Source organism: Pagrus major, chromosome 14 (genome assembly GCF_040436345.1).
Source record: "Pagrus major chromosome 14, Pma_NU_1.0".
Lineage (NCBI taxonomy): Eukaryota > Metazoa > Chordata > Actinopteri > Spariformes > Sparidae > Pagrus > Pagrus major.
In genome coordinates this window covers 24,920,512-24,947,276 of record NC_133228.1, presented here as the reverse complement: position 1 = coordinate 24,947,276, position 26,765 = coordinate 24,920,512, and the positions used below count along the sequence as shown (strand labels likewise).

Genomic DNA, 26,765 nt, shown 5'->3' with positions numbered 1-26,765 from the left:
GGGGGCCAGAAAGCATTTTTCCCATAGGCCGTAATAGTAAAAGAGAAGCCTGTAAAACTGTTCTCAGGACACCTCCAGCTGTAACCACTGTTAATGGACAATCTTTGTATTCCATATTTTTAAGTCATGGACTTTTAAACCGTCAAAAAGTTTTCTAAAGGCCAGAAAAGCCCCCCCAAAGTCTAATTTTCCATGGTGACGTCACAGCTGTGTGCGTGCACTCCCAAGCGCGGTCCCGCTGTGCCTCGGGAGCGCGGATGCCTGTTGGCTTAATGACAGCTCTGAACGGGGCTAAACGTGGACGGAAAAGTGAATTAAACGAGTCCAGGGTGAGTTTTTTTCGAGACAGAGTTGTGATACAAGTTTCATATTTTAATGTCATGTATTTCTAAATGCAACTCTAAAGGTATTTTGGCGTTAAATCACCCGCTCAATGACATTTTCACTTACTGCCAGTGCCACTGCTGTGTAAAAGTCCAAGTTATTTACCTGCATGTTCAATATCCTTTTCATCCTATAACGACCTTTTATTACGGTTTGAACCGTCTCAGTCTGATGACCTGGAAACATGCAATCTGCAGCAGAGCACACTGATGATGATGAAGTATAAACTACAACGCAATAAATAATAAAGATGAATAAAATATAAAAATATAAAATTAATTCATTAAGAAATGCACATTTTACTTACGTAATGTCAAAGCATTCTCTATTTAAAGAAAGTAAGAAACAACAGTCAACATGCAGTTACACATGTTTTACTCTCACTCGGCTCTTACAAACTATTCTCAGTTGTGCAGACTGTAATCACAAATTAAACAATTTTTACTTGGGACAGATTTGTTTGAGCCTTGGAAATATTTTACAATTATTTTTATACATATATGCACAATCAACTTAACAATGCACATGAATAATGGCGCTTGCACTTCGGTAGAGATATTCGCACTTTATTGGATTCGCACACAACATTGTTTACACATCACACCAGCTCCGCCTGAAAGGGAGACAGTCAGGATCCTGGACATGGTGGATCACTTTGTTAGTATTTGGTGGAACATGTGCCATAATTACTGTGGCTGACCGGGAGGAGGGTGAGGAAAACAGCGGAGAACAACGTTTTATTCTTACTTAAAAACATAAAACAACACAAATTAACCACGTACAGTTTATAACCATGACTTTGAGAACATCACCGGCTGATGTGACCTATAAATCCATCATTTGATTGTGTAGATTTGTCATTACCGGTCAAACTCATCCACAAGCTCTCATGAGCGCGCAGCGCTTGTTCAGAACGCGATTTGCTCGTTCTCATTGCCGCAGGGCATGATGGGAGGCCCCAGAGCATCATGGGGGGTGACTCAACTGCGCATGCTCTATGGGCCCCATAACGCGGAAGTAAACCCGGAAGTCAGAAACTTTTTCGGCGTATGCATGCATAGACATATAAATATATGTCTATGCATGCATGGATCTATTATTAAATCTTATTATAGATCCATGGGCGTATGCGCCAGGCGAGCAACTCCGTTGAAATCAACGGCCGCCATTTTTGGTCTGGTATCCATTTATAATAGATCCGTGGTCCCATGTGGAGACGCCTTTAATGCCGGTGTTAGTCATCTGTCTCCGCTCCTCCAGTCACTCCCGGTTCCTTATTAGACCCACAAAGCTCAGAAGTCAGAACCCCGAGGAGCAACACTGATCATGTGACCCAGACTCATGAACAGGAAGGAGGCTGAAAGTGAAAGTGTTCAGTCCTCAGACTCCATTTTGAGATCAGAGCAGACAGAAGAAGACGGAGCAGGAGAAGTGAAGTGTGAAGCAGGTGAGTGTTCAAACAACGTGTTTCTGATGTGACTGTGAGAGTGTGAGTCCGTGTGTGTCTGTGGACTGTAGACATAGACGGATTAACGCATGGGCAAAGTGGGCGTGTGCCCAGGGCCCCAGAGCCAATAGGGGCCCTTGGCCTTCAGAGTTGTTGTTTTTTTTTTTTTTTTGGTACAATTTAAAAAAATATTGGAATGAATGTGGTTTTGAAAATGTAGTATAATAATAAAATCATTTGAATGTTTTAGAAATTATAAGATTAAATCAGTAATGTGTGATGACACAATGACGTACTACTACGCTGGGGGTCAAACGTACAGTGCGTTTTCAAAATGGAGAAGCGGGCGCTCAGTGGATCAGCTAAACGGAAAAAAAAGGAAAGAAAAAGAAGCCAAAGATGCCGCTTTGGTGCAGCAAATTCCATCCATCTCAACATTTTTCACCAGAAAAGTGAGGCAAGATGATGGTACTCATGGCAGCGGTGCCGGTACTACAACTCACCGGGACGACCCGCAGGATGCTAACACTGCTAGCGCAAGTTCACCGGATATGTTTGGTGGTGGTGGAGCGGCGCTGCCTCCTACAGACACTGTAGCGGACAATGCTAGCAGTACTACGGTGGGCAGCAGCCGGGCGGCCGAGCCAGGTCAGCCTGAGCTAAGTCCTCTCACATTGCCAGCGGAGGATGAGATGTTGGCGGCCGGGAACGAACCTGAGAGTGCCGTACAGCAGAGGGATGATGATGAAGACTCCTGGTGTGCGAGGGAGAACCGTCATTTTCTCAAATGGCCAGGATAAAAAATGAACTTCGAACAAAAATGACACAGAGACACCTTTACAGTTTGTCAGGAAAAGCCGGTGGTTTAGGTGAGTAGTTTCACTTTGGTTTTGTGTGGTCGTAGCTGTGGCTTTTTACTGATGTTCATTCATGTTGCCTTTATTACTTTCACAATTTGTTTTAGGTGGTTATATTTTAATTAAGGTGTGTTTTACTCCATAATACTGCAAGGGCTGGCTATTTGAGCTTGCTGTCTCTCCCATAATATGTATATTGTCCTGTACATGGCAGATGCCAAACGAAACAGACCTAAAATGACAGTAATTTTGCGTGGTTGTGTGTTGCCCGGTGTTGTTATGTGCGTAATGGGAAGAGCGCCTTTGCGCGCGCACTGTTTGCGTGTGTAGGCAGGGGCCCGTGGCGAGTTTGTGTCCAGGGCCCGTGGTCATGATAATCCGTCTATGACTGTAGAGGAAACACATGTTAGAATAAACTCAACACTTTGATTCTTCTGTGGACACAAAGTCCTGAGAGGCTGAATAACACACATTCAAACTACTGTAACTAAAGACGAGGAGCCCAGAGGTGAAGACCAGAACCCTGACCTGCTCTATGGTACTGTATACTGTGTGTGTGTGTGTCTGTGTGTCAGTGTGTCTGTGTGTGTGTGTGTGTGTGTGTGTGTGTGTTCTGAGCTCACAGTTCATGTTTCACCTCTCAGACCTGAAGATGAGTGTTTGTGTGGAGGAAGAGGACCGAGCAGAGTCTCCAGGATCCATCTGTCCCTCTATGAAGAGTGACCGGTCCAAAGATGATCCTCCAGGATTCAGTACTGAACCTGGACCATCAGACACAAAGTAAGAGGACTGAGACGGACTCATTGAGTGTCTGCTGGTAATGTTTTGCTGTAGAGTAACATCAGGCTCCAGGACTGAAGACACACTAACAGAAACTCTTTGAAAGTCTCCTGAACACTAACATGTCTGAACTCAGTCAGATCCTGGAGGACACTAACAGATCTCACCAGGATGAAATAGATCGGTGTCACCATGACGTGTTTTTGTAGGCTGACCTGAAGTTAGCGTCGCTCTGGCTCCCTCCACAAAAAGCCTGAGAGATGTTTGAGTTGGATTTTGGATTATTGCAGAAAATAATGTCTGTGACAAACACAAGTTTATGAAACTGACACGTTTTGTTCTGAGAGATAATCTTCACACATCATTTTCATGACAGACTAAACGCTGAATTCAAGCTGAAAAGTATCGACACTTTGACTTTTCTCTGTGACCATCTGAGCTTCTCAGCAGCGTCGACCAAATCTGGATGTTTTTAACAACAATCATCAAATCATTGTAGTTATAAAGAAATGTGTCCACAGAGAGAGGAAGAGGAGTCATGTCTCTGTGAAGAAGCAGCCCACCTGCTGTGTTTGGTGTCAGGACGTCCTGAAGGATCCGGTCTCTACCAGCTGTGGACACTGGTTCTGCAGACGCTGCATCACCTCAGACTGGGACCAGTCTGCTTCACCAGGAGACTTCTTCTGTCCCCAGTGTGGAGGTAAGACCCAGAACAACAGCTGGACTGTGGACAGACAGTCAGAGACAAACTGTACCGAGTCAGACTGAACATCTGAACATGTTAAAGCCACATTATGTAGAAATTGTCACGTTGTGTGATTTGGCGCCCCCCACAGTTTGTGAGTGCAACACCACTGTAGTAAAAACAAATCCCAGGTGTGTCACAGTTTGTCAGACGTAATATAGGTGCTGACTACAAACACAACTCATGACATCATCACAGTGTTACGTGTTGAAGTCCACACGTATGTAAGGCTGCGATCCTACAAGTGACAGAGACACCGTTCACCTGTTACAACACACTGGACCATCAACACGACTCTGAAGCTGCTACTTTAACCTCACAAAGTTACATAATGTTGCTTTAAACATCTCACCTTCTACATGTCATTACATTTATTTAGAGACTCAGGAGGCATTCAGACAAACACCAGGACAAATTACTAGATTGTCTCGATTACACACAAAGTCAATGAAAAGACCTGAAGAGACTCAAACTTTATATATTCTGATACTGATGGATTGTTATTGATCATGAAAATAATCCACAGATTGTCAACGTTTCTCCAACATTTGTCTCTTTTCAGTGGATGTTGGTCTTCAGGAGGTTTTAGATGAACATAAGATCAGTCTGAGGAGGAGATGTGAACGTGTGACTGAAGGAAGTGATGGAACAGGAAGTGATGGAACAGGAAGTGGAACCCTCCTCAACAGGATCTACACTGAGCTCTACATCACAGAGGGACAGAGTGAAGAGGTTAATACCCAACATGAGGTGAGGCAGCTTGAGACAGTTTCCAAGATGGAGGCCCTCCATGACGATCCAATCAGGTGCTGCGACATCTTTAAAGCCTCACCTGACCAACAGAGACGCATCAGAGTGGTTCTGACCAACGGCGTCGCTGGAGTTGGAAAAACCTTCTCGGTGCTGAAGTTCACTCTGGACTGGGCAGAGGGCTCCGAAAACCAAGATGTCCGTCTGCTGGTTCTGCTGTCGTTCAGGGAGCTGAACCTGATCAGAGATGAGCAGTACAGTCTTCTCAGGCTGCTCCATGTTTTCCATCCAACATTACAGAAGGTGACAGCAGAGAAGCTCGCTGTCTGTAAACTTCTGTTCATCTTTGACGGCCTGGATGAAAGCAGACTTTCACTGGATTTCAGGAACCATGAGGTCGTGTCTGATGTCACACAGGAGTCATCAGTCAGCGTCCTGCTGACAAACCTCATCGAGGGGAAGCTGCTTCCCTCGGCTCTCGTCTGGATAACTTCCCGATCTGCAGCAGCCAATCAGATCCCTCCTTCATGTGTTGACAGGGTAACAGAAGTACGAGGCTTCACTGACGCCCAGAAGGACGAGTACTTCAGGAGGAGGTTCAGTGATGAAGATCTGTCCAGCAGAGTCATCTCACACATCAAGACCTCCAGGAGCCTCCACATCATGTGTCTGATCCCAGTCTTCTGCTGGATCACTGCTACAGTTCTGGACCACATGTTGACTACAGACCAGAGAGGAGAGCTGCCCAAGACCCTGACTGACATGTACTCACACTTCCTGCTGGTTCAGACAAAGAGGAAGAAGCAGAAGTACGATGAGGGACGTGAGACGAGTCCACAGGAGCTGACGGAGGCTGACAGGGAAGTTCTTCTGAAGCTGGGGAGGCTGGCGTTTGAACATCTGGAGACAGGAAACATCATGTTCTACCAAGAAGACCTGGAGCGGTGTGGTCTTAATGTCACAGAGGCCTCGGTGTACTCAGGAGTTTGTACAGAGATCTTCAGAAGAGAGAGTGTGATCTTCCAGAAAACAGTCTACTGCTTTGTTCATCTGAGCGTTCAGGAGTTTCTGGCTGCAGTCTACATCTTCCACTGTCACACCAGCAGGAACACAGAGGTCCTGGAGGACTTCACAGGGAAAAAGTACAAACACAGGGACTCAGAACCAAAGTCTTTTCTTGAGAAGATTTCTAAGTTTTTTGTTGGAAGCGTTGATGGCCATGAGACCTGTTACCCATCCCTGGATGTCTTCCTGAGGAGCACCATGGAGAAATCCCTCGACAGTAAAAATGGCCACCTGGACCTGTTTGTTCGCTTCCTTCATGGCCTCTCTCTGAAGTCCAACCAGAGACTCTTAGGAGGTCTGCTGGGTCAGACAGACAACAGTCCAGAAATCATCCAGAGAGCCATCAACAACCTGAAGGAGATGAACAGTGATGAGATCTCTCCTGACAGAAGCATCAACATCTTCCACTGTCTGACGGAGATGAACAACCACTCAGTCCATCAGGAGATCCAACAGTTCCTGAAGTCAGAGAACAGATCAGAGAAGAAACTGTCTGAGTTCCACTGCTCAGCTCTGGCCTACATGCTGCAGATGTCAGAGGAGGTTCTGGATGAGTTGAACCTGTGGAAGTACAACACATCTCTACAGGGACGACAGAGACTGATTCCAGCTGTGAGGAACTGTAGAAAGGCTGAGTAAGTCCAGATGTGTTAAACATTATAAAGTGAGGTGAAGCTGAAGCCTTCAGTATTAAAGATCAACACTTTACACACATGAATAATATAAAAGCTCGACACTATACACGTTTACCAAAACAAGTATTAAACCTGCTGATTGAATCAATTATCGTCACCGAGCTCAGAGCAGAAATGACATGAAGTTGTCTTGTTTCCAAAACCTTCAGCTCCTAAAATGATAATAACACAATGTCCATCCATCCATCCATCCATTATCTACCGCTTATCCGGGGCCGGGTCGCGGGGGCAGCTGCCTGAGCAGGGATACCCAGACTTCCCTCTCCCCGGACACTTCCTCCAGCTCCTCCGGGAGGATCCCAAGGCGTTCCCAGGTCAGCCGGGTGACATAGTCACTCCAGCGTGTCCTGGGTCTTCCTCGGGGTCTCTTCCTCCCGGTGGGGCATGCCTGGAACACCTCCCGAGGGAGGCGTCCAGGGGGCATCCGATACAGATGCCCGAGCCACCTCAGCTGACTCCTCTCGATGTGGAGGAGCAGCGGTTCTACTCCGAGCTCCTCCCGCGTGACAGAGCTCCTCACCCTATCTCTAAGGGAGCGCCCTGCCACCCTGCGGAGGAAACTCATTTCGGCCGCTTGTATCCGGGATCTTATTCTTTCGGTCATGACCCAAAGTTCATGACCATAGGTGAGGGTAGGAACGTAGACTGACCGGTAAATCGAGAGCTTCGCCTTTCGGCTCAGCTCTCTCTTCACCACGACAGACCGATACAACGACCGCATTACTGCGGCCGCCGCACCGATCCGCCTGTCAATCTCACGCTCCATCCTTCCCTCACTCGTGAACAAGACCCCGAGATACTTAAACTCCTCCACTTGAGGCAGGAACTCTCCCCCAACCTGGAGGGAACAAGCCACCTTTTTCCGGTCGAGAACCATGGCCTCAGACTTGGAGGTGCTGATTCTCATCCCAACTGCTTCACACTCGGCTGCAAACCGCCCCAGAACATGCTGGAGGTCCCGGCTCGAAGGAGCCAACAAGACAACATCATCTGCAAAAAGCAGGGATGAAATCCGGTGGCTCCCGAACCAGATCCCCTCCGGCCCATGACTGCGCCTAGAAATTCTGTCCATAAAAATAATGAACAGAACCGGTGACAAAGGGCAGCCCTGCCGGAGTCCAACACGTACTGGAAACAGGTCTGACTTACTGCCGGCAATGCGAACCAAGCTCCTGCTCCGGTCGTACAGGGACCGTACAGCCCTTAGTAGAGGGCCCTCGACCCCGTACTCCCGAAGCACCCCCCACAGAATGCCACGAGGGACACGGTCGAATGCCTTCTCCAAGTCCACAAAACACATGTGGACTGGTTGGGCAAACTCCCATGAACCCTCCAGCACCCTGCTGAGGGTATAGAGCTGGTCCAGTGTTCCACGGCCAGGACGAAAACCGCATTGTTCCTCCTGAATCCGAGGTTCGGCTATCGGCCGAATTCTCCTCTCCAGTACCCTGGAATAGACTTTACCAGGGAGGCTGAGGAGTGTGATCCCCCGGTAGTTGGAACACACCCTCCGGTCCCCCTTTTTGAATAGAGGGACCACCACCCCGGTCTGCCAGTCCAGAGGCACTGTCCCCGACTGCCACGCGATGTTGCAGAGACGTGTCAGCCAAGACAGCCCCACAACATCCAAAGACTTGAGGTACTCAGGGCGGATCTCATCCACCCCCGGTGCTTTGCCACCGGGCAGCTTCCGGACTACCTCGGTGACTTTGGCTTGGGTGATGAATGGATCAGCCTCCGAGTCCCCAGCCTCTGCTTCCTCTATGGAAGACGTGTCAGTGGGATTGAGGAGATCCTCGAAGTACTCCTTCCACCGCCCGACGATATCCCCAGTCGAGGTCAACAGCTCCCCGCCTCCACCGTAAACAGTGTTGGCGGGGTGCTGCTTCCCCTTCCTAAGGCGCCGGATGGTTTGCCAGAATTTCCTCGAGGCCGACCGGTAGTCCTTCTCCATGGCCTCCCCGAACTTTTCCCAGGCCCGAGTCTTTGCTTCCGCGACCGCCAGTGCTGCAGCACGCTTGGCCTGCCGGTACCCGTCAGCTGCCTCAGGAGTCCCCCGAGCCAGCCAGGCTCGATAGGACTCCTTCTTCAGCTTGACAGCATCCCTTACTGTCGGTGTCCACCACCGAGTTCGGGGATTGCCGCCACGACAGGCACCGGAGACCTTACGGCCACAGCTCCGAACAGCCGCGTCAACAATGGAGGCGGAGAACAAGGCCCATTCGGACTCAATGTCCCCAGCCTCCCTCGGGATCTGGTCAAAGCTCTCCCGGAGATGGGAGTTGTAGGCCTCCCCGACAGAGGGTTCCACCAGACGTTCCCAGCAGACCCTCACAGTACGTTTGGGTCTGCCAAGTCTGTCCAGCTTCCTCCCCTGCCAGCGAAACCAACTCACCACCAGGTGGTGATCAGTTGACAGCTCAGTAACACAATGTTTAGTTGTAATTCTTGTGTTTGTGCAGTGGGAGGCATTAAATGAATGAAATGGGAGATGAAAAGCAGATGGAGCCACAGAATAAAATGCATCAAAGACTGAGACAATACACACAAACACATAACTGAGTCAATACATACGAGTGCAGTTACAACCTACAGTGACTTCACAGTTCACTGATCATCATGTGAACATGAAGCTGAACCAATATAAATCACAGCAGCCTGTAAACTAACATCTGACACGTTCACGTCTCACTTATTTCAACACTTTTGTCCTAAACTGTCATTTCTGGTTCATTATTTCCCTCAAGGACACTTCAACATGTGTTTGTGTTTATTTATATGGCACTTTAAAAGCAGTAACATCAGTTTGTTGGACACAAATAAAACAGCACAACAATGAAAGAGTCACAAGAAAAGTATTACAGGGACAATTACAGATGTAAATATAAAGACAGCAGAATGAAGGAAACGGACAAACACAAATATGTCAAACCAAAATCACACAAAGATGAAATCATCAGAATCAGCCGTTAAAAGCCATTTTATACAGGTGTGTTTTGAGGGGATTTAAAATGGGGCACTGATTGAGCCCAGCTGATCTCCTCAGGCAGCTCAAAGTCTGGAGGCTCATGTGGAGCGGAGGAGCTCAAGTTTCAAACTACAAACCTTGTGATCAGTGACTGAGCAGCTCAGCTGAACAACTGAGCAGCTGAGCTACAGCTGCTCATGTTCATGTGCTTTGTGATGCAAAATGTTTAGAGTCTGTTTTCATAGTAAAGAGTCAGATTTTATCACATTTAAATGTTTTATTATCTGTATTCACAGACTGACTTACTGTCGACTCTCAGAGACTCACTGTGAAGTCGTCGCCTCAGCTCTGAAGTCCAACCCCTCCCACCTGAGACATCTGGACCTGAGTGGAAACAACCTGAAGGATTCAGCAGTGAAGCGTCTGTGTGCTGCACTGGAGAGTCCAAACTGTCGACTGGAGACTCTGAGGTCAGTTCATGTGTTTTTTCTCTGTTTATATTCAATTTAAATCTCGAACAGAAGTTTTAAATTTCCTTCAGTTCACACACACACACACACACACACTCACACTCACACTCACACTCAGCTCAGTGCACGTCTGATCAGTGATGAAGATGATGGAGGATGAAGCTCACAGTCAGTCAGCTGTGTGTTGATGGAGATGACAGTGGTGATGAAGATCTGTGCTTTGATCACAGCTTTCTATGTGTGTGAGTCAGAGCTGCTCGTCTGTGCTGAAGGTGGATCGATGGTGTAGAACGTTTCTGTTTGGTCGTTGAAGTCTGTCGTGTGATTAAAATGACGTCCCAGGCTGCTTAGAGTCCGTACATCCAACAACAAGTCCCACAATTCCCTGGGAACAATCCCATAATTCCTCTGCAGCGTCCTTCACGTCATCTCCTCAGCGAGTAGGAATGAGATGGATCGGTGCTGGAGCTCTGAAATAATTCTTCTCAGTAACTGTGGTCAGTTGTGCACCAGAGGCAGCTTCAGAGGTCACCTGGCTCTCGTGCTCACTGTGCATCAGCGGACAGAAGCAGGATGTTGGACTCACTTCTGTTTGCAAATCCACTCAACTGGTTTTCTTTAAGAGCCGCTGGCTCGGATATTTGTAGAAAGAAGCTCAGTGGTGCGACGTGTTGTCCGAACACATCTGGAGCTCAGAGTGTTCACAGCTGGTCCAAACAGCCGAAGGTGGAGTGAAGAGCTGCTGGAGACACAGCGATGGTTTAAATGTGGAGAAAAGGTGTCACATGTTCAGACAGTCTCTCCTGAAGACATTCACAGTGTTTCACTCAGGTGTTCATATGAACAGTGACAGAAATAGTTGTGGAACAAATGAACAAAGAGCTGAGAGAGAAGTTCAAGCCCCGCCTCCTTTCTCACCTGCACTCAGGTGACCAATCACACAGTGAGGTGTGTGTTAATGTTGTGCTGTTGGGTTTAAAGTGACAGACACTGTTGGACACAGCGTCCTAGTCTGACATCAGAAAGGTGCGGCCCCACTCACATTTAAATCTCTGGATAGAAAGTGTTGAATCTTTGATGATGGTAAAGTCACGCTGGACAAAAGACACATGAATGTAATTTAATGTCATCTCTGATTGAACTCGCTGCACGTGTTGACTGTCTGAACCTCTGAAGACAAACTTTATAACATTGAACATATTACGCTGCTGATGTCAATTATAAATGTGACGCATTATTTCAGACATGTTACTGTTGTTTTCACATGTTTCAGTCACATTTTAATATTTATTTGAAACCTTTGTTCACACTTTCACAACATTATTCCAAACTGTGAGTCTTAGTTTTCATGTCATCAGGTCTGACGGGGATCTGACCTCATAGATTTGATGCTGATGGACTCTGAGCGTCTTGTTCAGCTTCATATTTAAACAGATGTAATATAACATTAAACGTTCATCACTGGTTGATTCTCTCTGAACTCTGAATCATTTGAGTCCTTCGTGCTTCTGTGAATAAAAACAGAAACCAGTGTTTTCCTTTCTGTCAGACAATAACAAACAGAAGCTTTATGATGACATGTGACGTTTATACTGACTGAAATATTTAAACTCAGGATGATTTTGATCTGAAACAGCAGAATCAGATCTTCAGTCAGTTCCTGTTGGTTTGTGTTTGGCTGCACAACATGAGTTTGTACAGATGGAGCCTCTGGTGGAGCTGCAGAGTTTAAGAGGTGGAGTCACGACGTCTTTATTGAAGCAGCAGCACGTTGTCATTAATATTAATGAGAGCTCTGTTTCACTTTGTGTGTCTGACAGTGTTGAACCTGCAGCTGTTGGGTTCAGGTGTTTGGAGCTTCATTTTCTAAACGTGTTCAGCTCTGAACAGATGATTAAACTCTGAATGATTTCAAGCAGGAACATTGTTTTCTAAACTCACTTCATTTATTCTTTATTCAGATTGTTGCGCTGCAGTTTGTCAGAGATCAGCTGTGCTTCTCTGGCCTCAGCTCTGAAGTCCAACCCCTCCCACCTGAGACATCTGGACCTGAGTGACAACGACCTGAAGGATTCAGGAGTGAAGCGTCTGTGTGCTGGACTGGAGAGTCCAAACTGTCGACTGGAGACTCTGAGGTCAGTTCATGTGTTTTTTCTCTGTTTATATTAAATTTAAATCTCGAACAGAAGTTTTAAATTTCCTTCAGTTCACACACACACACACACACACACACACACACACACTCGCTCACACTCGCTCGCACGCACGCACACACACACACACACACACACACACACACTATGACTCCAGACCTGACTGAGATCAGCATCATGTTATTAATCTGTGTTGATGTGAACAGGTGGGTGAATGTTGTGTTGACAGGATGATGTCACCATGACGATGATCCACAATAGACAGGTGAAGCCACGCCCCCTCTGGTCGACCACCTGGGACCTGATTTCAGAAAAAATGACACAAATAATTTTCTGCTCTGGTTTGAATTGTGTCATGAATCTCACATATGATGTTTGTCAGTTTAAAAGAAACATTTTCTCCAGAAAGTCTCAGTTTGTCATCAAACTAATAAAATATAAGAGTGAAAATCTGTAATTATAAAGACGACACAGCCGACAGTGGTTAAGTGACGTCTGGTTTAACGCTGACTGAAACCTTGTAGAGTCGTCCTGAATATCAGCAGCTCACAGAACTGACCAACTCTCCTTTCACATAACTGCAGCTGTCAGTGTGACCAGACCTTCTTCTGTGTTGAGGCGGCGGCCATGTTGCTGTTGGTGACGTATGTTGAGTGAGACCAAGTAGTTCACTGAGCGCTTCAACACAGAAACTACATGAGATTTGACTTTATTTACAACAAACAGACACTTTCTGACTGAAATAAGGTCCATGAGGTCACCTGAAGGGGCGGGGCTTCCCCTCCCTATAGAGAGGTGTAGTCTGTAGTCCTGAACCAGAAACCTGTTAGCATGTTAGCATGTTAGCACATCCTGTTACAGTCTGTGAGTTAGTTGAATGTGTCTTCAGGTAAATGTGTGAAATAAGGTGTGTGGTCACCACAGGCTGAACATATTTACACGTTTTGTTCTCCAACATAAAATCCATCATTAAATGTCCACAGTTTAATTATGAAGCTCTTCATGTGTTAAAAACTGTTAGCGGTTGCTAACAAGTGTCTAAATGAGACCACAGAGGTTGTCGGGACATTAAACGTCCTCACAGCGAACACGGAGACTCATCTACTCACTAGTCCGTGTTTACAGGCCACTTTAGTTACACACTGTTCTAACTGGTGGGAATGAAACAGTGTTGGACTCAAATATCAATGTATGGTAGAGAAGATGTGAGGATGTGAGAGGAGGGGAGATTCCCTTCACCTGAGCTGTGGGGAGTTGTCAGGGACAGAACAGGTCAGGAGTTCAGATGAGGATGATGACAGGAAGCAGCTAGGATGACACTTATTGTCCAGTCAAACATCAGAGGGTCACTGCCTTGGGGAAGGCCTGGGTAACAACTGTCATAAAGTCTGTAACCACTGTTCTGCTGTGTAGAAGTCAAGACCACCTGCAGACTGCAGAGAGCACTGTGGCTCTTCTCTCCATGCTGCATGTGTTAAAGACAAACTGTCTCCTGTGTTTATCTGATCGGCTCTTCTGATTGGTCCTTTTAGAGACCGCCCATCAAACTATTCAGAACCAATATCGTCTGATAACAATCGGACCGCCCTTAATTAGGACACAGTGATGTTGAGATGCACATTTAAACCTGAACACATCTGATTGGATCATAAATTGATTTTTATCTTCATCATTTATTCTTTATTCAGATTGTGGAGCTGCAGTTTGTCAGAGATCAGCTGTGCTTCTCTGGCCTCAGCTCTGAAGTCCAACCCCTCCCACCTGAGAGAGCTGCACCTGGGTCTCAACAACCTGAAGGATTCAGCAGTGAAGCGTCTGTGTGCTGGACTGGAGAGTCCAAACTGTCGACTGGAGACTCTGAGGTCAGTTCATGTGTTTTTTCTCTGTTTATATTAAATTTAAATCTCGAACAGAATTTTTAAATTTCCTTCAGTTCACACACACACACACACACACACACACACACACACACACACACACACACTATGACTCCAGACCTGACTGAGATCAGCAGCATGTTATTAATCTGTGTTGATGTGAACAGGTGGGTGAATGTTGTGTTGACAGGATGATGTCACCATGACGATGATCCACAATAGACAGGTGAAGCCACGCTCAGGGGTGGTCCTAGACCATTTGGTGCCCTAGGCGAGCTTTACTGGTAGCGCCCCATCCCCACGAGAAAAGATTTCACGTCCACAGAATTGCACATTTAAACAATGATAATCCAAACAATATAACAATATGTGCAAATGAATAAACCTGTTCAATATAGATTTACACAAAAAATAAACTTTTAAACATTTTTAACAGTAGTGCAACATCTGAGAACAAAAAGTGAACACTAAAGAATCAAAACAAATAATAGTTTATGCTGGAAGTGTAAAGAAAAGGCATTTATCATTTTCAAGACTTTATTCAAACACGTTAGAGAAAATGCAAAACAAGGAGTAAATATAGAACAACAAATAAATAGGTGTCAGGCAGAGTTCAGCACTTGATGTGATTGCTCCAAACGTAGTCCTTGAATTCTGGCCTGTGAAGCAACAGATGAGCAACATGATTAGATATTTTTATGGAACAGAGCTCGACTGTCCTCAGCACACTGAACATATACACTTTCAACGGTCAATACTTTAGACATTCCTGGACAAAACTGTACCGATGTCCCAGGTTATATGACATTTTTTTGAGGTACCATCGCTTTATCTTTCTTTACATGTTTCTACTTACTGTGTTTATTGTTATTCACCAAAACACAAATTCAAATGGTGAAAAACTGCTTGGCAAAAAATGTGATTCTGATTAGGGCACATGTGTCCAAGTTACATGCCTGGTCAATATACTGTACAAACACAAGTAGTTGTAGGTGGTGTTATCAGGAAAAAATGATGACGTAGCAGGCCCACCACTAATCATGATGTTTTAGCTTTGCCATATCTAATGTTACCATAGCCAGCTGCTGCCAGCTAACCAGCAATAAGTTACGACATCAAAACACACTTTCAAAACAATGTCTGAATGCTAACAAAGCTAGCTTGACAGCTATCAGTGCTAGCAATGGCTATGTTGGTCGTTTACGTTTGATATGATAATATTAGGTGTTTACTTACAGGTGAATGAGACATGAGGTAGCTACCTGTAGTTAGATGTTGTGATGAAAATGATGCACTGGTACTTTTCTTCCCACCGCTCGTGAGGACTCGGACTCGGACAGCGGTATTCGGCAGTTGTCGGACAGTGCACGTTCATGGTTTGGGGGCACTGTTGCCAACTCCTCAGTAAGGAAAGTCGCTATTGGCTGTCCTAAAAGTCGCTATAAGTCGCTAAATGACGTCATCACCTAATTTGCATAACTGGCCATGTGCATTTAACTGTAATGGACGCTGTAGGAGAGAGGAATAACATCGTGGGAGAGATAAAAAACACCCTTAATATGTTTAAGACTACAAATGAACTTATTTTAGTGCAGTGATTTATTTTGGACAAAGAACATTTTACATTTACATCCAGCCCAGACTGTGACCCCGGGTGGGATCAGCCAGCGCCGGCTTCGCGCATGTGCGACTCGCAGTCTGACCGAGGGGTGAACTTCTCCTGCTCTGACTGCAGCTGGGAGGGGCTGTTGCGCGAGGACTGTGAGTGCTTTGGGACGGTCCCACGGCAGCACCGGCTGCTCGTTGAACGATACGTGCTTTCACGTCAGAGTCTCCACAAGTCTCCAAATACACCAGAAAAAGTCGCTAGATTTGTCGCTAGTCGCTTTTCTGAAAAAGAGTCGCTAGAGGGGTCTGAAAACTTGCTAAACAGAGCGACAAAGTCTCTGGGTTGGCAACACTGTTTGGGGGGAGGGGCTTTGGAGAGTGCAGGGGGCGGAGTTTACTGGCTGGATACTTTCAAAATCTTTCTCGGCTCTTCTGATTGGTCCTTTTAGAGACCACCCATCAAACTATTCAGAACCAATATCGTTTGATAACAATCGGACCGCCCTTAATTAGGACACAGTGATGTTGAGCTGCACATTTAAACCTGAACACATCTGATTGGATCATAAATTGATTTTTATCTTCATCATTTATTCTTTATTCAGATTGAGTTGGTGCAGGTTGTCAAAGATCAGCTGTGCTTCTCTGGCCTCAGCTCTGAAGTCCAACCCCTCCTACCTGAGACATCTGGACCTGAGTCTCAACAACCTGCAGGATTCAGACGTGAAGCCGCTGTCTGATCTGAGGGACAGTCCTCACTGTCGACTGGAGACTCTGAGGTCAGTAGAGGGTTGGAGTCAGTCCACGCTGGTTTCAGCAGTATTGTACTGAACACAGTCAGTATCAGAGTAAAGATCCAGTATTTCCTGTTTTCCTCAGTGAAGCTGTGAGAGGAGAACGGTGACAGGCTTCATGATTGGACAGAAAGACAGAGAGAGAGCAGTCAGCCAATCAGACGAGCCAGAAGCTCGTTGTGATCTCGTGTTGAGTTGATGTGAAGACGACTGTTGTTGTTGTGTTCATGTCTACAGGAAGTAAAGCTGGATCACAGCTGACAGCATCACAGGATGTGTAGAGACAGTCGTCCTCATCCATCAAACGTGATCTCTCTAAAACACTAAAGAGCTGATCAGCTGATCTGTGTCACAGCTCTCAGGTCTACGGTGGCCCTGAAGCTCAAAACACAACAACATTTCACAAACATCAAACTGTCCACAGGGACTCGGGTTCTGTCCAATTACAGACAAGAACGCCGTCCCACCTTTTCTGTGATGTGAGATGTTGATGTGTTTGGACCTTCAGGGCCACCGTACAGATCAGTCTGACTGAAGCCTGCAAATCACTGCTCTGATTTCAGAGAACCATCATTACATTTAGTAACCATGTGGTGTTTGTACAGAGCAGAAGCTGTGCTGAAGTCCAGTAACCAGCTGATGTTGGACTGTCAGTCTGTGTGTGGACATGTAGGAGCTTTAACATCATATATTCATCCGTCCATCTGTCTTTTGTTTGCTCCACACATTTTACAGCAGACTCCATATTTACATATTTGTAATGTTTCAAAGCAGATGAAATATTCAGGTGTGACTGAGACTCTGGTTTTTAACAGCAGTCAATCATCATCAAAGTGTTTCTGCAGTGATGATGCGTTCAGGGACTCTGCAGTTTATTTCACTGTGTACTTGAGTGAAACCTGCAGAGTAAACCTGTGAGCTTCACTCCAACACGTTAACATGAGCTGAAAGGAAGCTGGCTACGCTACACAGCCGCTCCACTTGTGGTCTGAACAGGACTGAAGTCCTGCTGGTCTTTATATCACTGACTGACAGCTGATGGAGGGAGTCTCTGTCAACACTCATGTGTCTGCTGCTCTCTCTGCTTCTCTCATCAGCTGGTGGTCCTGGTGATCTCTGTTAGAGTGATGAAAGGTGGAGGTGTTGAGAGGATCAGCTGTGTCCTGATGATCCAGAGAGGTTGAAGCAGCACCATCAGCTGGTGGGTGGAGAGGCTCTGACTGGGCCGTGTTACTGGGAGGTGGAGTGGAGAGGAGAGCTTCATCCAGCAGTGACTGACGGACCAATCACAACACGTGGAGACGACTGTCAGTGCTGCAGTCTGAACTGCTCTGAGATCAGCTCCACTGTCACCAAGTCCAGCATCCAGCTCCATGTGTTGGGCCACTGACTGCCCTCCCTACTGCCCCCTGGATTTAACAAGAACACAAACAAATCCATCCAGTCCAAACAGACGTTCAGAACCAGAACTAGAACGTGTTTATACTTTTCAAATATATATTTAATGAGCTATTTTCATACATTACAGTTAAACCTCAGTGTCCGTGTGTCACTTGTAGCCTGACGTTGTACTTGAGGGGAACGTTTTAGACGTGACACCAGTTTGATCATCATGTTTCCTGCAGCATCAGTGAACTCCAGTTGAACGTGCGACCCTGCTGGTTTACACATCACATGATCAACACACACATGAAGTCAACCTGTGGATGTTTCTCCCCTCTGAGGTCGGTGTTGAAGCCGTTCTTCTCACCTGCGTTCATGTTGTGGAGCTGCTTCCTGCCAGCAGATGTCACCGTTTCCATTGTGTCGCCTCACTGAGGTTTAACTGAACCCATGATGTGAACGATTTCTCTCTGACTGCATTTGGTACAAAATTAAATGTCATCATAAACGAGTTCAACTTCATTTAAAGATGTAATATGTAACATTTCTGCATTAAAATGTCTCAGAACGACTCGACCTTTGTTCTTTATGTTGTTGAGTTGTGTTCTTACATTACAACAATGTTCAAACCAGAGAAATCCTCCAGTTTACTGAAGGTGATGGTGTGTTTTTAAGACACGTGAGCGCTTTATACATAAACTGTTGGACATTTAATGATGTATTTTATGTGGTAGAGCAGAAGGTGGAGATATCTTCAGCCTGTGGTAACCACACACCTTATTTCAGGCTTTTAACTGAAAACACATTCAACAACTCATCAACTTTGAGACGAGGGAAGCAGATGTGCAGAAATGCAAACTGATTTCCAGGTTTTAGGACTCGTTGTACAGAAGGTCACTCAGCTCGCGCTCAGCTCGCATGTAGTGTTCACGTGAACCCGCGGTATTCCTAACCAATCAGATCACCTGGCTGAGTGATCGACGGAGGGAGAGCAGCGGAGGAGCCGTCATAGTCGGGAGTCGGGACTCACTCATTCATTCTTCCTTCATTCATTCAGATTGTGCGTCCATGAGACTGTAAGTGTTCAAGTTGTTTTGTTTATTGTTGAGGACGTATGTTTATGTGGCGGTTAATATTCGCACGGGCCGCCCGGTCCATTTATTAATATGTGACGGCGTCGCCGGAGTTAATTGTTTATATTTTGCCGCTTGCGAGGGATAATAAATAATTAAGGGACCGTCACTCAATTGTTGCATGCCTTTTCAGTGTGCACTGCTTTCAGGGATGTGTTTAATGATTGCATTGTGTTAAATGAATGCATACATTACTGTATCAATATTTCTTTATTAATATTATATAATTTGTCTGTTTATGCCACATTTTATGTTCATAATAATGCAATAATAACCATGCATATAATTCATTTTCATTTATGTTTCTTTTAATTCTCTGTAGAAACCACACACAAGTAAAATCAAGCATCTGATAAATAAATGAGTGGCATGAGAGGAAGTGTGTGCATCATTGACTGAAATATCATAATTTCAACTGTTCTGGCAGGACAGCCTGTGGCGATTGCAGATAGACAGTTAAAAAGAATCAGCTCAATTCATTAAAGGGTCTCAAATCTGCACCTATTTCACATGGTCCTTCGAGCCGGATCTGCAGTTTCCACAGTTGAATCATGGCTTTTCCTGATAATGTCCGTGCACGCCGTGAAGTTCGTCGACCTCGTTATCTAGACGACTTCCTGGTAGATCTTCCAAGACGTCAATTACCTCAGTCACACACACTCCATGACCACTCCAACGAGGGAGTCATTAACATTCATGAATCACCTAAGCTCCTTCATGATGGACTGACAACACGGAGCCCTGTTCCAGAGGTGGTTTTGTCAGCGCTGAAAGAGATGAGGGAGGACAATAACCAACTCAGGCGAGAGATGCAGACCCTCATCAGTGCTCTCACCCCACACCCTTCAGCTGTTTCTCAGCCTCATGGTTCAAGGCCCAGTGTATTCACCCACACATATGCTCACCAGGCAGAGGACCGTGGCTCCTTTCTAAAGGCTCCAACTCCAGACTTCACATCCACTTCACTGCATTATAGAGCCCAACCTGTCAGCTATCCAGAGGATGACCTGCAGGGTGTGCCATGGCCAGACCCACCTTTCTCAGCTCCATTCCATCCAAGTGAAGAGTCATTCCCTCCACCACCGCCGCCAGTCTCGTATCCTCCCCATGGCTGGGTGTCCACACCTGAGTATGTCGAGCCATATACCAGTCATCGTAGACCACCTACTCACCCTTTTCATCAGGCAGATGAGCAACCTCAGTGGCCACCTGTAGACCTGAAGGAATCAACAGGCTACAGTCAACCACGTTCTCAATCTCATCAGGAGACCACATATCGTGGACCAAAGCCTCAGATTCCATGCTTCACCGCCGAAGACCCTCGTCAGTTTGCACGCTTAAAGATAGCGCTCGAGAATATCTTACCTGAAGATGCTACTGAGAGGTTTAAATATCAGATACTCGTTGATCATCTCAAGCTGGAAGACGCCCTCCTGATTGCGGACTCTTACAGTAACAGCCACCACCCTTATAGCAAGACCATGGCCTCCCTGACAGAGCTTTATGGCCAGCCTCACAAATTGGCTTTACAGCGCATCACTGAGGTCTTAGCTGAACCTGCCATTAAGAGTGGTGACAGTAAGGGATTCCGGCTGTTCGCACTGAAGGTGAGAGCGCTAGTTGGTATGCTCGACCAGCTGGGTAGAGAGGGCAGAACAGAACTGGAGTGTGGGTCACACATATCCCGCTTGCTGTCCAAACTTCCACACGACCTGAGAGCACAATTCAAGCGTTTCATTAACCCCCTTCGTACACCTATTCCAACTTTGCTGGATTTCTCCGAGTGGTTAGAGTATGAAGTCCGTGTTCAAGATGATGACATACTAACTCATCAGCCCCGGTCGATACCAGAGGGGCGGTCAGACCGGTTGAGAGGGTTCAAGCCCAAGCAGAAACCTGCTGTCAGCTCTACCACCGTCCTCTATGAACCTGCAATGAGGGAATCAGAGCCTCCTTCACAACTCACATCTCAAGTCAACAAACCAGCGAAGCCCAAAAAGTATTGCCCCTTTTGTGACGATGTTCAGCATTATTTCAATCAGTGCACAGAATTCAAGAAACTCACAAAGGAGCAGAAAGTAACTTGGATCAAAACAGGCAAGCGGTGTTGGAGATGTGGAAGAGATCACCAAGCGGCACAGTGCTATCTCAAGGCTAAATGTCAACAATGTAACAAAACTCACCTGGAAGTATTACACGAGGTCAATTCATCTTCAGCCATGAGACCAGAGAGACCAAGCCCAGAACCAATTCAGCCAGTAACATACTACTTGGACCCAGCCTGGAGAAGTAGTTGCGTGCTGCTGAAGATGGTCAAAGTGTGCCTCTACAATGGGAAAAGGAGGATCGAAACATATGCCATCCTGGACGACGGGTCCGAAAGGACAATTCTCCTCCATGATGCGGCCAGAGAACTAGGACTCCAGGGACAGACTGAGAGCTTGGTTCTGAGAACCATCCGTCAAGATACTAGAACCGTGCCAGGCAGATCAGTTTCATTCTCAGTTTCCGCTGTCGCTCATCCTCAGAAGCGTTTCCGGATCCACAAGGCTTTCACAGCAACTGAGCTCGGCCTTTCTAAACATTCTCATCCCGTTGAAGCTCTCCAGAAGACCTACCGTCACCTTAGAGGTCTCCCTCTTCAGTCATTCAATCAAGAGCAACCATTGTTGCTCATCGGCTCAGACTATCCGCACCTGATCACCCCAGTTGAGCCTGTGCATCTAGGACCACCAGGCGGACCAGCTGCACTGAAGACACGCCTCGGCTGGACACTCCAGGGGCCTGCTAAAGTCCTCATGCATCAGTCCTCCACTCCTCAGTGTCTGTTGACCAACACCTTATCACCATCTGCAGAACTCCTGAGTCATGTGACTAAACTCTGGCAAATGGATATTTTGCCGTACCGGAACGAGAAGCTCATCACTCGGTCAAAACAGGACACGGCAGCAATCAGAAGACTGGAAGATAAGACCACTAGAGTGGAAGTGGATGGTGTGCAAAGGTACGCAACGCCCCTGCTGTGGAAGGAAGATGCTCCTCCTCTCCATTCTCCTAAGGAGGCCGTGCTAGGTCATTTGCGCGGGACTGAGAAGCGCCTTTCCCAGGATCCTGTCAGAGCAGACACCTACAACCAGGAGATCAAGAATTTGCTGGATGCGGGTTACGTCGTCAAGTTAACCGCAGATGGAGCACAAGCCAAAGTCAACTCGTGGTACATTCCTCATCATATGGTCCGTCATAATGGTAAGGATCGTATTGTGTTCAACTGTTCTTTCACGTATCAAGGTGCGAGCCTGAATGAACAGCTACTTCCCGGGCCCATATTAGGATCCACTCTGCTGGGAGTGTTGCTCCGGTTCAGGGAGTATCCGGTGGCAGTGAGTAGCGATATAAAAGGGATGTTCCATCAAGTGCGCCTCCTGCATGAGGACAAGCCCTTCCTCCGGTTCCTCTGGAGAGAGATGGATCGCAGTGCAGCACCGGACATCTACGAGTGGCAAGTGCTGCCCTTCGGGACAACGTGCAGTCCTTGCTGCGCCACCTTCGCGCTTCAAAGACACGTCCTAGATCATAGTAGCCCAGGTGAGGACATCCGTCACTCTGTTGAGAACTGCTTTTATGTAGACAACCTTCTCCAGAGTTTCATCTCCGAGCAAGAAGCCAAGCAGCTCATCACAAAGCTACACCCACTTCTCCTCTCAGGTGGGTTTGAACTACGCCAGTGGGCTACCAATGTTCCTGACATCATCAGTCACCTGCCATCAGAATCAAAAGCAGAGAGTAGGGAACTGTGGCTATCACTGGATGGAGCTGACACACCAGAGCGAGCTTTGGGGCTGTTGTGGCACTGCACGTCTGACACCGTCACTTACCAGCTTCGTCAAACAGAGCAGCACCAACCAACGATGCGCAGCATCTATCGGGTCTTAGCGAGACAATATGACCCCCTTGGCCTGCTCATCCCTTTCACCACTCGAGCCAAGATATTGGTGCAGCGTCTCTGGAGTAAGAAAAGAGACTGGGATGATCCACAGTTGCCAGATGATCTGCTCCAGCAATGGTATGCCTGGGAGAGTGAACTACAACAGCTCCCTTCTATCTCTCTGCCTAGATGTTATGTTGACCTGGCGACAGACATCTCAGCTTGCACTCAGACTATTCACATCTTTTCAGATGCATCGGAGAAAGCTTATGGGGCTGTAGCCTATCTTCGCACAGTGGATCATTCAGGTAATGTTCAAGTGGCATTTCTAGCTGCCAGATCCCGAGTTTCCCCAGTTCGCCAGCAGTCCATCCCAAGATTGGAACTCTGTGCTGCTCATATTGGAGCACAGCTCTCTGCTGTCCTAAGGAAGGAGCTAACTGTCCAGGTCTCCAGTATCACCTATTGGACAGACTCCACCACAGTCTTGAAGTGGCTGCAGTCACAATCTTGTCGCTACAAGGTATTTGTCGGGTCCAGAGTTGCTGACATTCAGGAGCTGACTGAGGATAGTCCCTGGAGATATGTCAGTTCTGGAGACAACCCTGCTGATGACATAACCAGAGGGCTGGCTTTGTCACAGCTCCTTGGTCGCAACCGGTGGAGCCACGGACCTCTCTTCTTGTGGCAGGACGAATCATCCTGGCCAGCCTCTCCAGACATCTCCCTGTCAGAGGACCCAGTTGAACTGCGTAAGGCCAACTTCTGTGGACATGTCTCAGTGACTACTGATAAACCTTTGCCTGATCCTAGTACCTTCAACAACTTCAAGGAGCTGCTTGAAGCCTCAGTCCAGGCAGGTAATGGGGCGGCCGCCTCCTCAAGCCCAACAGCAGACGACTACAGACAAGCTGAAATGGCACTCTTCAGGAAAGTGCAGGAAGACTGTTTCCCGGAAGAGTTCGCTCTCCTGGCCTCTCAGAAATCAGTCCCTAACAGCAGTCGATTGCTTACATTGGCACCTGAGTACGACAAGGAAGCTCGGTTGATCCGAGTCGGGGGTCGCCTTCGCAGATGCGATGAGCTTAATCAAGACAATCTACATCCAATCGTACTCGATCCCCATCATCACATCACCAAATTGGTCATTCAGGATTTTGATGGTCGTCTTGCTCACCCAGGACCAGAAAGAGTCTTTGCTGAGCTACGCAGACGGTTCTGGATCCTTCGTGGAAGAGAAGCTGTCAGGAAGCATCAATACAACTGCCCTGAATGTCGCCGATGGCGCAGCAGTCCAATCATCCCCAAGATGGCTGACCTTCCCCCATCCAACTTGCGACTACACCGTCCAGCGTTCTACTCCACAGGTGTGGACTGTTTCGGACCATACCATGTCAAGATGGGGCGGCGCACAGAGAAGAGATGGGGGATAGTATTCAAGTGTCTGACAACTCATGGTGTCCATCTTGATCTGCTCGCCAATATGGACACTGACTCATTTCTGATGGCCCTTCGGCGCTTCATAGCGAGGCGAGGAAAGCCCTTCGAGTTATTATCGGACCAGGGTACAAACTTCAAAGGCGGCAGCTCTGAGCTTAAAGATGCTTTCACCTCACTTTCGCCAGCTCTGCAGGAACAGCTTGCTAGTCAGCAAATTCATTTTCGGTTCAACCCCCCATATGCACCACACTTCGGTGGTTCTTGGGAGCGAGAAATCCGCTCTATCAAGTCTGCTCTCCACACCACACTGGGGTCTCAGAGTGTCACAGAAGAAGTCTTGAGGACGATACTGACTGAGGTGGAGAACATTGTCAACTCCAAACCCCTGGGTTACACCTCATCGGATGTTGCAGACCCAGATGCAATCACGCCCAATATGCTCCTTATGGGGCGGCTTGACCCCTCCACACCACAGGTCATCTACTCAGATACAGAGCTCCTCAGCCGTCGTAGATGGAGGCATTGTCAAGCCTTGGCTGATCAATTTTGGATCCACTTCATCAGGAACTATCTGCCTTCCCTCCAGACTCGTTCCAAGGGGCAACAAGACACAGATGACCTAACGGTTGGGACAATCGTTCTCATAGTGGATCAGCAACTACCACGGGCTCTGTGGCCAGTAGGGAAAGTTACAGCAGTCATCTCTGGTTCTGATGGCAAGGTGCGAACTGCACAGGTCCAAGTTAAGGACAAGATGTACACACGTGCAGTTGCTCGGCTCATTAGACTCCCTGCACTTCCTCACGATGTTCCTGGCTGACCTTCATCTGATTCAATTTTGCTTTGCAAAATTGGGGGCGGCTGTACAGAAGGTCACTCAGCTCGCACTCAGCTCGCATGTAGTGTTCACGTGAACCCGCGGTATTCCTAACCAATCAGATCACCTGGCTGAGTGATCGACGGAGGGAGAGCAGCGGAGGAGCCGTCATAGTCGGGAGTCGGGACTCACTCATTCATTCTTCCTTCATTCATTCAGATTGTGCGTCCATGAGACTGTAAGTGTTCAAGTTGTTTTGTTTATTGTTGAGGACGTATGTTTATGTGGCGGTTAATATTCGCACGGGCCGCCCGGTCCATTTATTAATATGTGACGGCGTCGCCGGAGTTAATTGTTTATATTTTGCCGCTTGCGAGGGATAATAAATAATTAAGGGACCGTCACTCAATTGTTGCATGCCTTTTCAGTGTGCACTGCTTTCAGGGATGTGTTTAATGATTGCATTGTGTTAAATGAATGCATACATTACTGTATCAATATTTCTTTATTAATATTATATAATTTGTCTGTTTATGCCACATTTTATGTTCATAATAATGCAATAATAACCATGCATATAATTCATTTTCATTTATGTTTCTTTTAATTCTCTGTAGAAACCACACACAAGTAAAATCAAGCATCTGATAAATAAATGAGTGGCATGAGAGGAAGTGTGTGCATCATTGACTGAAATATCATAATTTCAACTGTTCTGGCAGGACAGCCTGTGGCGATTGCAGATAGACAGTTAAAAAGAATCAGCTCAATTCATTAAAGGGTCTCAAATCTGCACCTATTTCACACTCGTTACTTCACCACTCCATTAACAACTTTATGCTTTTAAAGTTAAACTGCATTAATTTAGTTGTACCTCATAACTGAGTGTATTAACAGCATGACAGATATGACGGCTGTCAGTGATGAGGAAGTATTCAGATACTTTACTCAGGTAAAAGTACTGATACAGCTCTGCAACAAATAAAACCTCTTCAAAGTTAAAGTCCGGCACTGAAAATGTTGCCTAAGTGAAAGTATATCAGTTTAATCAGGAAATGTGCTTAAAGTCTACAAAATAAAAGCATCAGAGCAGAAAAAATGTCCCCTGTGACTAAAAGGTGAAGCAGCTGAAAACCATCAAATGTTTTTATAATACAAATTAAAATAGTTGCTCATTCATTGTCTGTAAAGTGACTGTGATTAGTTGACTCATTGTTTCAGGGACACATCTACAGACGTTGGGCTGGTTTGTGTGTGAAAATGTTACTTAAAGTACTTTAAAGGGGCAACATGTAGTTTTAGAGAAGAAACCCAAACTCATTGATTATTAATGAGTTAATAACACAAACTCAGAAATACGTATTTTCTCCATCAGTGAATAAAGCAGCTGTTCTCAGAGGAAAATAAGGTCCCAGAACACTGTGTGAAGCTAGAGAGGTGGCAGGGTCCGCCACAGATACACACAGTGAACCAG

At 46.6% G+C, this 26,765-nt stretch overlaps 1 protein-coding gene across 2 annotated transcripts; it reads left to right on the top strand.

Annotated features, from left to right (window-relative positions):
* The first annotated feature begins 857 nt into the window (after positions 1 to 857).
* On the top strand, positions 858 to 18,547 carry LOC141008612 (NLR family CARD domain-containing protein 3). Of its 2 annotated transcripts, XM_073481052.1 has the most exons (9): positions 858 to 1,831; positions 3,333 to 3,468; positions 3,990 to 4,168; positions 4,776 to 6,663; positions 9,988 to 10,161; positions 12,123 to 12,296; positions 14,003 to 14,176; positions 16,405 to 16,582; positions 17,717 to 18,547. In XM_073481052.1, exons 1-9 carry the CDS (start codon positions 1,726 to 1,728, stop codon positions 17,738 to 17,740), a joined length of 3,033 nt encoding a protein of 1,010 aa, XP_073337153.1. In that variant the 5' UTR covers positions 858 to 1,725; the 3' UTR covers positions 17,741 to 18,547. The 2 variants fall into 2 exon arrangements, with proteins under 2 accessions (XP_073337153.1, XP_073337154.1); XM_073481053.1 differs by lacking the exon at positions 858 to 1,831 and having other exon boundaries at positions 1,844 to 3,468; positions 16,405 to 16,578; positions 17,691 to 18,547.
* Positions 18,548 to 26,765: the final 8,218 nt, after the last annotated feature.

What these genes read in the sequence shown, in the direction of transcription:
- LOC141008612 (XM_073481052.1), top strand. Translation starts at nt 1,726, where the DNA reads ATGAACAGGAAGGAGGCTGAAAGTGAAAGTGTTCAGTCCTCAGACTCC. An exon ending in CTTCTGTCCCCAGTGTGGAG is followed by an intron (nt 4,169 to 4,775) that starts GTAAGACCCAGA and finishes GTCTCTTTTCAG; the next exon opens with TGGATGTTGGTCTTCAGGAG. An exon ending in AGGAACTGTAGAAAGGCTGA is followed by an intron (nt 6,664 to 9,987) that starts GTAAGTCCAGAT and finishes CTGTATTCACAG; the next exon opens with ACTGACTTACTGTCGACTCT.